Below are 14,459 nucleotides of genomic sequence, written 5' to 3' on the forward strand. Positions count from 1 at the left end.
TTTAGTGGCTATGTCTTTATCTGTGCAGAAACTTTTATTTTAATATATTCCCATTTGTCTAGTATCTTTCCAATCTTTTGTGCCCCTAGGACTCTGTTCAGGAAGTTCCTGCCTGTGCCGATAAGTTCTAGCGTTTCTCCTATTCTGTACTGCAATATTTTAAGAGTTTCAGGTTTGACGTTGAGGTCTTTAATCCATTTTGAGTTGATCTTAGTGTTTGGTGACAAGCTGTGGTCCACTTTTAGTTTTCTGTATATGGCTGCCCACTTGGAGAGATTATTTTTATAATTGAAGAACAATATGATTGATAAGTTTGGTTTTGCATAATATTCTATAACAAAGAAATGGAAAACTACATAAAGTAAGATATGATACCTTGAGTTTTTTTTAATTTGGCAGGACAGAGATTTGAAAGGTAACCTTATCCCTGGAAACCATTAGGAATGGGAATCTTTATGGATAGGAATCAAGGTACTAAATATAGTAATCTTAATTTTAAAAGGTAGGATTCACATACGTATTGCTTTGTTGTGATCTTTAAATATCAAAGTTTTTGATAGCTTCCCTCTCTCCTGCCCTCTCCACGTCTTTCTACATACACCAGCACACACAGCACAAACAGAAGTTTCTGTTTTAAATGTGTTAGTTCCCCCCACCCCCAGTAGTTTCTGCCAGTGTCTCTTTTCCCCCTTAAAACTGTCAACCAACCCTGTCAAGTGCCATGTTGAATTCAGACTATGTTGTGATCTGTTTGCTTTTTCAGCACTTTGATTTGGTCCTTGAATGCCTACTGGACAGACGCTTGAAACTTGCAAGTTATCTGGATACCATAGCAGAACCACAAAGCCTTTCCTTTGTATGGGGAAGAAATAGCCTATGTGCTGTGGAGATGAACGGGGAGCAGCAGCCTGATGCAGGTATTGGGTCTGATGAGCACAATTTACTCTCCAGTGTGCGGAATTATATTACTTGTCTTTATTGTCACCTGACTTTATTATCTGACTCTATTATCATCTGACTTTTAACCACTGAATTTCTTTGAAGTCATGAGTTGTTTTTCACTGCCATCTCCTGACACTTGACAAATACTACCTGCACTAGGGAATACTACTGATATTGCTTGCTTAAAAAATAATTTTTATGGGGCTGGGAATATGGCCTAGTAGCAAGAGCACTTGCCTCCTACACTTGAAGCTCTCTGTTCGATTCCCCAGCACCACATATATGGAAAACGGCCAGAAGGGGCGCTGTGGCTCAGGTGGCAGAGGCAGAGTGCTAGCCTTGAGCGGGAAGAAGCCAGGGACAGTGCTCAGGCCCTGAGTCCAAAGCCCAGGACTCGCAAAAAAAAAAAAAAATGAGCAAACTTAAAAAATAAAAATTTAATGTTAGATTTTTTTTATGGTACTGGGATTTGAATTTAGGGCTTTGAGCTATACCTTCAGTCCTTTTGCGTGAGTTCTTTTCTTTTCTTCTCTTTTTTCGGTTGTGGGACTTGAACTCTAGGCCTAGGTGCTGTCCCTGAGCTCTTCAGCTCAAGGTCAGCGCTCTGCCACTTTGAACCACAGCGCCACTTCCCTGTTTTCTGGTAGTTAATTGGAGTCTCACGGACTTTCCTGTAGCTTTCAACCATGATCCTCAGATCTCAGCCTCCTGAGTAGCAAAGATTACAGGTATGAGCCACAGGCACCTGGCTTGAGTTGTTTTGTTTTTTTATATAGAATTTTGCATTCTTTTTTCTCCCAGACTGGCCTCAAACTATGCCCTTTTAACTCTCAAGAACAGACTGGTGTGTACCACCATACCCAGATTTTTTTTTTTTATTAAGATGTGATTTTACTTTTTGTCTGGAATACCCTCAAATTGAAATTCTCCCAATCTTCTCTTGAGTATCTCAGGTTGATGGTTAATTTTGAATTGTTTTGAAATAATTTGTAGATTTGAGGAAGTTACAAAGATAACATTAATTGTTTCCATGGTCCCTTTACTCAGTTTATCCCACTCCTCATTCAACTATATTACAATATAGAATCTAATTGATACTGGTATAAAACATACTTCTATGTAGACTCTTGTAACTACCTATCAAGATACAAAACTATCATGTTATCGTGAAAGTTTCCTATGCCTGTTCTTTCTTCCTACCATCTTTAACCTCAGCCAGCTAGTCACCTATTCTCCATCCCTATAATTTTAACATTTATGAAATCAGTGTATTACCATTGTGGATTTTTGCTTATTTGTTTCAGAATAATAGCCCTGCCATGTACTGGGAGACTCAATGTCTGTTATCCTAACTACTTAGGAGACTGAGATCTGGAGGTTTGAGGCCAGCCAGGATAGGATAGTTTGAGAGACTCCATCTCAAACTAGCTAGCAAAAAGCAATGATAGAGGCATGGCTGAAGTTATAGAGCACCAACTGAGCAAGCAAGCTGAGCAAGCCTGAGTTCAAACCCTAATACTACCAGAAAAATGATAAAATGAAATAATAGCCTTGAAATAGGTTGAAGTCTTTTTATTTGTTAATAGTTCATTACTTTCTATTGTTAATAGTATTTCACGCATGTATTCTAGTTTATTAACCACTCATCAATACATTTGCTATTTTCTCATTCTGGCTAAAATAAGTAGTTATGAATAATAACATCTATAACTTTTGAGAGTTTCTCTTTTAAAGTACATCTACATATTTTAGGTGGATAAATGCCACAAAGAATAATTTTTAGATTATCGGGTTAGTAAAGAAACTGTCAGAGTACTTTTCAGAGTGGTTGTGCCATTATTACCAGTGACAGACATATAATTTCTCTACATTATTACTGCTATTTGAATCTGTGTTGATCTTGGGGCTTGAACTCAGAATGTGAGTGCTGTCCCTGAGCTTTTGTGCTCGAGGCTAGCACTCTACCACTTGAGCCACAGCTCCACTTTCAGCTTTTTGATGCTTAATTGGAGATAGAAGTGTCATAGTCTTTCCTGTTCAGGCTTCCAACTGTGATCCTCAGATCTCAGTCTCCTGAGTAGGTAGGTTTGAAAGTATGAGACACCAGTGCTTAGGTTTGAGACTTTTGTTTTTATGTAAGTTATTCTGCTAGCAGGAGAGTAACAGCTCACCATGCTCTTAATTTGTATTTTCCTAATGTTGAATGTCTATGTGTGCGCTTGGTATCCCTACATTCTCTTCCCTGAAATAGCTCTTCATATGTTTGGTTCATTTTTAATTAATTGCTTCAGTTTTGTTTAACAAGGATTTTTTTTTTTTTTTTTTTTTTTGCCAGTCCTGGGCCTTGGACTCAGGGCCTGAGCACTGTCCCTGGCTTCTTCCCGCTCAAGGCTAGCACTCTGCCACTTGAGCCACAGCGCCACTTCTGGCCTTTTCTGTATATGTGGTGCTGGGGAATCGAACCTAGGGCCTCGTGTATCCGAGGCAGGCACTCTTGCCACTAGGCTATATCCCCAGCCCTAACAAGGATTTTTTTTAAACCACAAAGCTTTGTTTTTGAAAAGCAGTTTTATAGAAGTATATTTTTTGAACTACATAGTTCATATACCATAAAATTCACCCTTTTAAAAGTGCAAAATTCATTGTAGGCTTTGTAGTTTTTTGTTGTTATTTCCTTCCATCCATCCATCCTTCCTTTCCCTCCTCCCCCTGTCCTTTTTTTGTGTGTGGAGGAGGGGGCCAGTCATGGGGCTTGAACTCAGGGCTTGGGTGCTGTCCCTGAGCTTTTCTGCTCAAGGATAGTGCACTACCACCTTGAGCCACACAGCTCCACACACCTTGAGCCACTCAGTTTTCTGGTGGTTAATTGGAGATTCGAGTCTCATGGACTTTCCTGCCTAGGCAGGCTTTAAACAGTAATTCTCAGATCGCAGCCTCCTGAGTAGCTAGGATTACAGGCTTTCCTTCCTTCTTGCCTTCCTGTCTTCCCTTCCCACCTGACAGCCTGCCTGCCCTGTCCCTCCCCTCCCCTGTCCCTCCCCTCCCCTCCCCTCCTCTCCCCTCCCCTCCCCTCCCCTTCTCTTCCCTCTCTTCCCCTCCCCTCCCCTACTCCCTTCCTTTCTCTCTCTCCTTCCTTCCTTCCTTCCTTCCTTCCTTCCTTCCTTCCTTCCTTCCTTCCTTCCTTCCTTCCTTCCTTCCTTCCTCCCTCCCTCCCTCCCTCCCTCCCTCCCTCCCTCCCTCCCTCCTTCTATCTGTGAATAGAACCCTGAGACTCACATATGCCATGCAAGTGCTGTATCACTTAGCTATCACCCTAGATAAGTTCAGTGGTTTATCATATATTCTTAGTCATACATAGATCACTGCTATCTAATTATAGAACATTTTAATTTCCTCAAATAAACAATAAGCAATTATTTCATTGAGCCTCTGTCAATTAATTAACTTTGTCTGAAATTTTCAATTCCCTCTTCCTCACTTCCTTTCTTCTTTCCCTCCTCCCTCCTCCCTCCTTGTCCTTCCTTCCCATATTTTTTCCCTGTGTATTATTCTTAAACTACTAGTATCCATTATATTTGACGTATATTTCTTGTAGAAACATGTAATAATTTAAATATTTGGCCTTATAGTGACACACACACACACATAGCATTTGCATTCAATGTAGTAATTGCTAGATTTGGGCTTTTACTTGTTTCTCATGGTTTTTTTCCCTTGAAATTGCTTGAATACTTTTTATAGAATTTCATTTTTGTTTGATTATAGTATTTTTAGTGTCTTATCTGCATAGATAATTAGTTGTTGCTCTAGGTATTAGATGTACATTTCACAGCAACAATTTATTTGAGTCAAATATGGATACTTTACCTGCCTCTATATTTCTTTATCCTGTTAGTTATAATATAGTTGGGTTAAATATTTCATCTTAAGAACCATTCCAGAGATTGTTAACATTGTTACTTTAACTACTGAACATAATTTTTAAAAGAAAAAATATTTTTCAATATTTTTACTTTTTTTCCATTGTCATTTATTCTTGCCTGATATTCTAGGATTGTTTTCTTTTGTCCTTTACCTTTTGCTTTGGGTATTTCTGCAGGCAACAGATTTTCTTAGTTTCATATCACCTGAGAATTTGTTTATTCCCCTACACTTTTTTTTTAAGTGCTTGGGATTGAACGAGGGATTTTGAACATGTTAAACAAGAAGTCTACCATTGAGCAAAATCTCAAGACAAGGTCTTGCTATGTAGTCTGGGTTATCCTGGAGTTGGTGAACCTTCCACCATTACATCCTGAGTACTGGGATTACAGGCAAGTATCAGGATGGCCAGCCCTCATTCATTATTGGATATTTTTGCTGGATATAGAATTCTGGGTTGAATTTTTTTTTTTCTTTTAGCTCTTGGTACGTGTTGTGACACATTCTGGTCACCATTGAGACTTTTGCTGTCATGAGATGCTTCCTTTTCTCAGAATGAGAACTTTTTGTCTCTCATAGCATTGGACAATGATCTTCTGGTTCCTTGCCTCTGAGTAGCTAGGATTATAAGCATGAGCCACTAATACCTGGATGCTGCTGCTGTTGCTACTACTACTATTGCTATTTGAATTAGCATATTGATTAAGGGACTGAAGTACTTAACCAGGACTGTGAATACTCAGCCTAGTTATGCCTAGATGTGTTAAGTACTGTAAGTTGGCCTAAAGTTCCAAGGTTATTCTCAAAGCTGTCTTTGTTACTTGTCTTTCTAATGAAGAGTTTTAAATACATAAAAACATATGGAAAAAATAACAGATGTACTTGCTGTGAATATTTAATTAATAATGTTGTCTTGTATTTGGTTCTATTTCCTACTGTATCAAAATAGATGCAATGTAAATTTTCAGTATTACTTGTTTAATGTTAACACACAACTACTTGTGTGTCTGTGTATCTGTCTGTCTGTATATGCTGGTACTGGGGTTTGAACTCAGGGCCTGTGCTCTCACTTGTTGTTGTTTTTCTTTTTGCTCAAGACTGTTAGCCATCTCTTTTTACATCTTCCCAAATGAGTGCTGTGTATAAATTAAGCAACAGCTCTCATTCCTTTTTTCCCACCATTATATTTTTTGTCTTTATGAATTTGACTACTCTAATATAATGAAATCATATATAGTATATAAATGAGATCATATATAGTATTATGTGGCTGGCTTATTTATTTCAATTAGCATTACATTCTTAAGGTTCATGGTGTAGCATGGTTCAGGATTTCCTTTGTGTATATGTACAACATTTTGTATATCCATTCTTCTGTTGATAAGACCTTAGAATATTGTAAATATTGCTGTAAAGAACATTCAAGTATTAATATATTTTTGTTTCTCCTTTCATTTCTTTTGAGTTTCTACCCAGAAGTGGCATTATTAAAATTTTAGTTTTGTGGGGCTGGGGATATAGCCTAGTGGCAAGAGTGCCTGCCTCGGATACACGAGGCCCTAGGTTCGATTCCCCAGCACCACATATACAGAAAAAATGGCCAGAAGCGGCGCTGTGGCTCACGTGGCAGAGTACTAGCCTTGAGCGGGAAGAAGCCAGGGACAGTGCTCAGGCCCTGAGTCCAAGGCCCAGGACTGGCCAAAAAAAAAAAAAAAAAAATTAGTTTTGAAAAAAAATTTAAGTCAGTATAGTTTTCTTTAGTGACTTTTTAATTTTACATTTCTACTAGTGTTAAACAGGTATAATTTCCAAAGTACTTACCAGTACTTGTCATTTTCTGTTTCTTTGATAATAGTTATCCTAATGTGTGTGAGGTGGTATTTATTTATATTTTAGATACATATTTGTATGCTCAGTAGTGTTTACAAAACTTTGTTTTGAGACAGCATCTGCCATCTAGACTAGGCTAGCTCTATAATTCTCCTGCCTCCAGCTCCCAAATGCTGGGACTATTGGCCTGTGTCACCATGCTCCATGATGTATTTCCATTTTAAAAAGAAAAAAAAAACAACTAAGCCTCTTGTATTCCTTTCTAATCTATTTTCTTTTTGTTATCCCTAAGGTAACATTGTTGAAGTCCATGCATATTCTTTCTATTCCTGTTTCCTTGCTCTTATTAATATGCATATATTTCTAACCTTCTGTTGAGTTTTGTTTTGAAGAGTAAATTGTTTCTTGCTTCACTTCTTATTCTGCATTTGCATTTTCTACTTAGTATAGGTGTTTTTTGAGATGTATCTGTATCAATACTAGTGCATTCATTTCAGCTATTATATGGAAGTCTTCTGTGGAAGTATTGCCACAACTTCTCCTGACTGCTTTCAGTCCATTATTGTTACAGTCTGTTGTGAATATCCCCATATTTGCTTTCTTGTGTTTATGGGAAGCATTAGCTTGCCTAAGGTATACTTAATGCCTGTTTATTAAGAACTAGCTCTGTATCAAGCATTGTACTAGGAAGAGGGATGTATTAGTGAATAATGAAACATTCTCTTAAGGAGTTTATGTGAAGTTTAATTATTAGATAATAGAGTATTTGAATCTTTGTCTACTCAACGAGTATTTGTTGTTTATTGTACACCACATAACTTGAGTCCAGGTGACAAAAATGTTGGAATAGGGGCTGGGGATATGGCCTAGTGGCAAGAGTGCTTGCCTCATATACATGAGGCCCTAGGTTCGATTCCCCAGCACCACATATACAGAAAATGGCCAGAAGTGGCGCTGTGGCTCAAGTGGCAGAGTGCTAGCCTTGAGCAAGAAGAAGCCAGGGACAGTGCTCAGGCCCTGAGTCCAAGCCCGAGGACTGGCCAAAAAAAAAAAAAAAAAAAGTCGGAATAGCCAAAACAAAATTCCTGTTTTCTCAGAGTTTATGACCCATAAAGGGGAAAAAACACACACACACACACATGATGCCAGACACTAGTGGCTATCCACTATCCAGTTATCCAATAATCCAGTAATCTAACTACACAGGAGGCTGAGATCTGAGGATTACAATTCAAAGCAGCCTGGGCATAAAGCCCATAAGACTCTTATATCCAATTAAACACTAAAAAGGCAGAAGATGAGCTATGGCTCAACTGTTAGAGCACCAGCCTTAAGCAAAAGAGCTTAGGAACCTAAGCCTTGAATTGAAGCTTTGGAAGCAGTGCGCGTGCACACACACATACACACACACGCGTGCAAACAAAAACAAAAACAAAATATGGGATACTGGTCAAGTAAAAATGAATGCCATGAAGAAAATGGAAGCAGAGACCCATTTAGAATGGGTAGTTATGAGGCTTTTCTGAAAAGGCTTGAATGAAATAGAGGTATAATCCTCATTAGCTGATAAGCCTCTGAGCTGAAGGAAGAGCAAATGTGGAGGCCTTGGAGAAGGAACATGATTAGCTGGGCATGGTGGTACACACTTTTAATCCCCACTTCCATTAAGGCAGAAGTAGAAAAATTACAATTCAAGGCAGGCTTATGCAAAAGCTTGGGACCTTACCTGAAAAGCAAATGAAAAAACAAAAGGATTGAGGGCATGGTTCAAGATAGTGCTTGTCAGGCTTCTATGAGGTTCTTGGTTCAATCCCCAATACTACCAACAAAACAAAACAAAAGAATGCAAGAAACTGAATGTGATGTGGTACATATCTAAATAATCCCAGTTCCTTGTAATCCTGGCACTTTGGAGGTGGAGACAAGAAGATTGAGGCTAGCATGGGATATATAGTAAGGCCTTTTCTCAAAACAAAACAAAGCAAACACAGTGGCAGAAAATTCACTGTTATCTGAATACAGTGAGTAGGAAGTCTGGTTGGTAAAAGTAGGAGGTAGATGGCTAAGAGAGTTAGATCACATAGGGTTTTTACTAAAGTCTAAAGATTTTTTAGACCATATTTAACTAGATTGAAAATAAATGCTATTATGTTTAGGCTTTGACCTAGAGATAATGATAGATTGATGAGAAGTGATTAGATTTGGGATATATTTTAAGGATAGTAACTATAGAAGCTTTTTATATGAATTAGATATAACAAGTAAAAAGGGGAAGGAAACAAGGCTAGTTTCATATATATATATTTTGGTTGAGATAAAGTAATTGACTAGTACTTGTACTCAGAATACATGCAGGATCAGATTGAATTTATCTTTATTTATTTATTTATTTATTTATTTATTTAGCCAGTCCTGGGCTTGGATTCAGGGCCTGAGCCCTGTCCCTGGCTTCTTTTTGCTCAAGGCTAGCACTCTGCCACTTGAGCCACAGTGCCACTTCTGGCCATTTTCTATATATTTGGTGCTGGGGAATCGAACCCAGGGCTTCATGTATATAAGGCAAGCACTCTTGCCACTGGGCCTTATTCCTAGCCTGATTTTTTGTTTTGTTTTGTTTTTGCTTTTGCCAGTCCTGGGGCTTGAACTCAGGGCCTGAGCACTGTCCCTGGCTTCTTTTTGCTCAAGGCTGGTACTCTACCACTTGAGTCACAGCGTCACTTCTGGCTTTTTCTATATATGTGGTACTGAGGAATTGAACCCAGGGCTTCATGTATATGAGGTGAGCACTTTACCACTAGGCTATATTCCCAGCCTCAGATTGAATTTTTTTAAAGTTTGAAATATCTATTAGGAAAACTAAGTGCTTGAATTTTACACTTCCACTAGCTGCATGTGATCCATTTGGGTGAACTTCACAGTTACAGACTTGCCACTGAGACAAGTGAAGTGCTATTCTGCATTGACAACCAGTCCTTTTTTTTTGTGCCAGTTCTGGGGCAGTGCTCAGGGCCTGGGCACTGTCCCTGGCTTCTGTTTTGTGCTCAAGGTTAGCAATCCACCACTGGAGCCACAGTGCCACTTTCTGGCCTTTTTTTTGTTTGTTTGTTTATGTGGTGCTGAAGAATCGAACCCAGGGCTTCCTGTATACCAGGCAATCATTCTACCACTAGGCCATATTCCCAGCCCTACAACCAGTACTTTAAGGTCACCTACTTGTAAAACATGAAAAAAAAAAAGCACAAAAAAACAAGACCCACTAATTCTTAGGTTTAAAATCAGTTAGCTTGTCTTGAAGAGCATTCTGTAACTAATTTTTTTCTTATTTTGTTTAGTTGGTATTTATCTGTTTGATTTTGTATTGAATTCCAGATACTGGATCTGGCATGGAAGAAGTGGAATTAAGCTGGGAAGATTATCTAGAAGAGACAGGGTCCACAGCAGTTCCCTATGGGTCTTTCAAACATGTAAGTGATTTACTGGTTATATCTCTTTTCGTTATTATGTTATTAATAATTAAAATTATTTTAAGTTGGAACATTTGAAAAATTTGAATAGCTTTTCCTTTTTCTTCTTCTTGCTACCCATGTTGAGAAAAATGAGCTGTACTCCAAACTTTTTCTTTACTCAATTATCATTATCTATTTAAAAATTAATTTTTAAACTTCAAATGGTTGTACCAAGAAGGTTACAATGTAACATCTGTTTATATGTTCAGTGCTTCCTGCTCAGTCACTCCTCCCATCATTGTCCCTCATCCGACTCATTTCATGTTTCCCACTTCCTTCATCACATGCTCATATTGAATATTCTGACTGTACTTTTCCTCCCTTCACTTTTTTCATTCTTCCACCTGTTTCCCACTAGTGTGCCCCCATTCAAACCCTTTAAACAAGTGAATATCAAGGAGCTGAAACAAAAGTCTAAACAACTTTTTGTTCTTGTGCATTTTCTACTCCATAGTATAGTACTTCTCTTTTTGAGTGTTTATGAATATGCCTTTATTTTGATGAGAAAGCTTAATAGTTTATATATGGTCTTGCCTTCGTTGTACTTTTTGTTTTGTTTGTTTTTGTACTAGACTGAATCTTCAAGTCCAGGCTTTCAGATCTTGCTCATGGCTAGGCTCTATCACTTAAGCCACAAATACAGCCCAGCAGTTTGGTAGTTAATTGGAGATGGAGACTCACAGAGTTTTGCCCCCTGGCTAACTTTAAACCACAGTCATCCATGGCTCCTAAGTAGCTAGGATTATAGGCATGAGCAGGCTCTGCTCCTTTATTTATTTATTTAAGATTTATTTTATTGTAAGGATGAGATACAGAGTACATAAGTAAGGAAATGAGTACATTTCTTGTGGGACATTATTACACCCTCCCTTGTTTTTTCCCCACTTTTCCACCCCTACCCCCGATTCCCCCCCCACAAGTTGTAAAGTTTATTTCCAACCTAGTGTCTTGTTAGTATCACTGTTGCATTGGTTCACCCTTTGTCCTTTGTCTAAAACCATTTTGTTATTCCCCTACCCTTCCCCAAATCAGATAAATATTTATATACAAGATACAGGGTACCAGAATAAAAAGCAATGACAATAGGGAATAAACCAAAGAGGGAAAAACAATACTAAGGAAAAAAGAAAAAAAACACTTCACATAGTACATAAAATAAAACAAAAAACAACCAAAAAAACCTCTTGTTTCCATATCTTGGAGTTCATTTCGATTAGCATCATTTTGTAAGGTCATATGTACATGGCTATCCTCTGCTAGGACTATTCTACACATATACTAATTATTACAAATGTGGGACACCATGGGGCCTATGTTTGTTTGGGCCTGGCTTACTTCATTAATATGATTTTTTTCCAAGTCTTTCCATTTCCTTATGAATGGGGCAATGTTATTCTTTCTGATGGAAGGGATCAAAGATCTCAAGGCAAGAGCAGATACCCTGAAAATATTACAGAAGGGGGTAGGGGATACACTAGGGCTCCTTGATTCAGGTTGAAACTTCCTAAATAAAGATCCAGAAACACAACAAATCAAAGAAAGCTGGATAAATGGGATTGCATTAAACTGCAGAGCTCATGCATGGCAAAGGACATAGCCAGCAAGATAAATGGTTTTCCTATTGAGAGCAATTTAAGTAACATTAATTTCCCTCGTGTTGAATAGAGCATAAGTATGTCAGTCATATTAGTGACTGATGCATCCCAGTTTTATTCACTAACAGCCTAACTTAATGCTTTGACGACATACAACATATTTGCCCGATGCAGTAATTTAGAATGTAAGAAAATATACATCCAGACTTAGATTTTAACTGATTCTCTCCAAACTCCCTTTAATTTAAACACATGAAATAAATCTAGAATTACTGTAAGGCATGGTGGTTTGTGCCTATAATGCCAGCACTCAGAAGGCAGAGGGAGGAGTATTGTGAGATTCCGGCAAGCTTGGGTTACATAGTGAGTTTGAGGTCAGCTTTAGGTACATAGACTCTTTCAAAAGTAAAATAATTAAAAAAATTACTTCATGTTTATCTTAGTCTGATTGACAGTCATAACCAAAGATTTGTAAACTTGAGTGGCTTAACCAAAAAAGTTATTTTCTCATAGTCTTGACTGCTAAGATGAAACCAGTTGTCAATGGCTTTCCTACTGCAATCCTAGCTACATAGGACGTCAAAATGATCTTAGTTCTAGGCCAGCCCCAGCAGGAAAGTCCCTGAGACTCAGTCTTAGTGTAAGAAACTGCATATGGTGGTTACATGACTGTAATCCTAGCGGTGGTGAGAAGCCTAAAATAGGTGGATCACCATCAATGCATGTTCCGGAATGACAGGAAGCAAGACCTCAAAAATAACAGGTGGCCCAAAGGGTTTGAGGCATGGTTCAGCAGTAAAGCCAGTTGCCTAGTAAGCTTGATCTCCTGAGTTCAAACCCCAGTATCATAAAAGAAAGTCTTTTTTTTTTTTTTTTTGCCAGTCCAGGGGCTTGGACTCAAGGCCCGAGCACTGTCTTTGGCTTCTTTTTGCTCAAGACTAGCACTCTGACACTTGAGCAACAGTGCCACTTCTGGCCGTTTTCTGTATATGTGGTGCTGGGGAATTGAACCCAGGGCTTCATGTATACGAGGCAGGCACTCTTGCCACTAGGCCACATTCCCAGCCCTATAAAAGAAAGTCTTGAGATGAAAAACATGGTCAGTTTCTGGTGAGGTTCCTTTTTCTTGGTTTGTTTCTCTCTCTCTCTCTCTCTCTCTCTCTCTCTCTCTCTCTCTCTCTCTCTCTCTCTCTTTTGGTGTGTCTTCACATATGACTATGGTTGGGAGAGTGTGTGCACATAAATACACATGTGCATCTGTGCACAAGTGTTCTTTAGTATCTCTTCTTATAAAGGTCCTAATTATGACATAGTGAGTTCCCTCTATGTTCTTATCAATCTAATTAACTCTGCTGTGATCTGAATGTTGTGCTACCCTCCTCAGATTCAAAATTAAAACCTAATCCCCTGTGAAAAAGTGGGGATTTAGGAAATTATTAGATCCTGAGGTGTTTACTCATCTGAATTGGCTTAGTACCTTTATAAAAGGAACATGAGGGAGTTTGCTTTCTTCTTCTGCTATGAAGACATAGCAAGAATGTACCGCTTCTGAAGCAGATAGTCCTCACCAGATATTAAATTGCTGGGGCTTTTATGTTTGGATTCTTCAGCTACCAGAATTTTAAGTGATAATTTTCTGTTTATGAATTACTTTAGTATAAGGTATTTTGTTATAGTGGCCTGATTGGCCTGGGGCGTTCTCCATAAAGACTCTGTCTCCAAGTATATTAGGGGTTGGAATTGGCAGGTTTTATAGTTCCTTTGTTCTAGGATTTGTGATGACACTGACACTCAGTATTTACAATGATTTTGTGAAGTTAGACCTTTGTTTTTTTTAGCTGTTGTCTTTATAAGTTAAAGAGCCTTGCTATTTTCAATTTGTCCTTATATAAAAACTCAAATCATATTAGTCTGATTCTTAGGTCACTGTGTCTCTTTTAAGTTGAAAACTGAAGAGTTATACATCTTAGATGAGTATTTTATCTTCATTGGGTTTGTTAATCTTTTAAAATAGTCTTTTTTTGTAATTTATTTATTAATTAAACAAAATTTTTTGACAAGGTGTTGTGCAAAAAGGGTACAGTTACATAGTAGGGCAGTGTGTACATTTCTTGTGATATCTTACACCCTGTTTTTCTTTCCCTTCCCTAGGTCAGGTAGACATATATACAATACACAATGTACCAAGAACATATACAGTAGCCATGTGGCCTATGCCCAAGAAAATTCGCCTAGGGCTTTAAATGTAATGTCGACATTAGACAATATGTCGACAGTAGTCTTATATGAACGTACATACATAGCTTTTGAGCTATTGTATTCCACTGAGAGGTCAATTCTTGACCTTTATATGTTGAGTAGTTGTTTGGTTTTAGTTACATACTGTTGGGTCGCTGACCCAATCCTGTGGGAAATACCATTTGACAAGCAGTTTTTGGTTTCACAGACCTGGTCTCTACTGTCTCTCCGTCACCCCATCTTAACAGTCATATATCAGGGAGATCATGCCCCTTTGTTTTCTGTGTTCTAGACTTGTCTCGCTCAACATTATTTGTTCGAGTTCTGACCATTTCCCTGCGAATAACAATATTTCACCATTCCTAATCGCTATGTAGTATTCCATTGTGTATAGGTACCATATTTTTTGGATCCATTCATCTGTGGA

At 38.2% G+C, this 14,459-nt stretch overlaps 1 protein-coding gene across 3 annotated transcripts in view; it reads left to right on the forward strand.

Annotated features, from left to right (window-relative positions):
- Positions 1 to 14,459, forward strand: part of Sfmbt1 (Scm like with four mbt domains 1) — a 128,147-nt gene that overhangs the window by 54,394 nt on the left and 59,294 nt on the right. For 2 of the 3 annotated variants that reach the window (XM_048355836.1, XM_048355835.1), the window contains exons 2-3: positions 764 to 917; positions 10,063 to 10,157. In XM_048355836.1, coding sequence (XP_048211793.1) covers positions 890 to 917; positions 10,063 to 10,157 — 123 coding nt within the window. In that variant the 5' untranslated portion in view covers positions 764 to 889. Of the gene's footprint in view, positions 1 to 487; positions 918 to 10,062; positions 10,158 to 14,459 lie in introns of those variants that run through there. The other variant, XM_048355834.1, reaches the window with a different exon arrangement.

Source organism: Perognathus longimembris, chromosome 10 (genome assembly GCF_023159225.1).
Source record: "Perognathus longimembris pacificus isolate PPM17 chromosome 10, ASM2315922v1, whole genome shotgun sequence".
In the NCBI taxonomy this organism is placed as follows: Eukaryota; Metazoa; Chordata; class Mammalia; order Rodentia; family Heteromyidae; genus Perognathus; species Perognathus longimembris.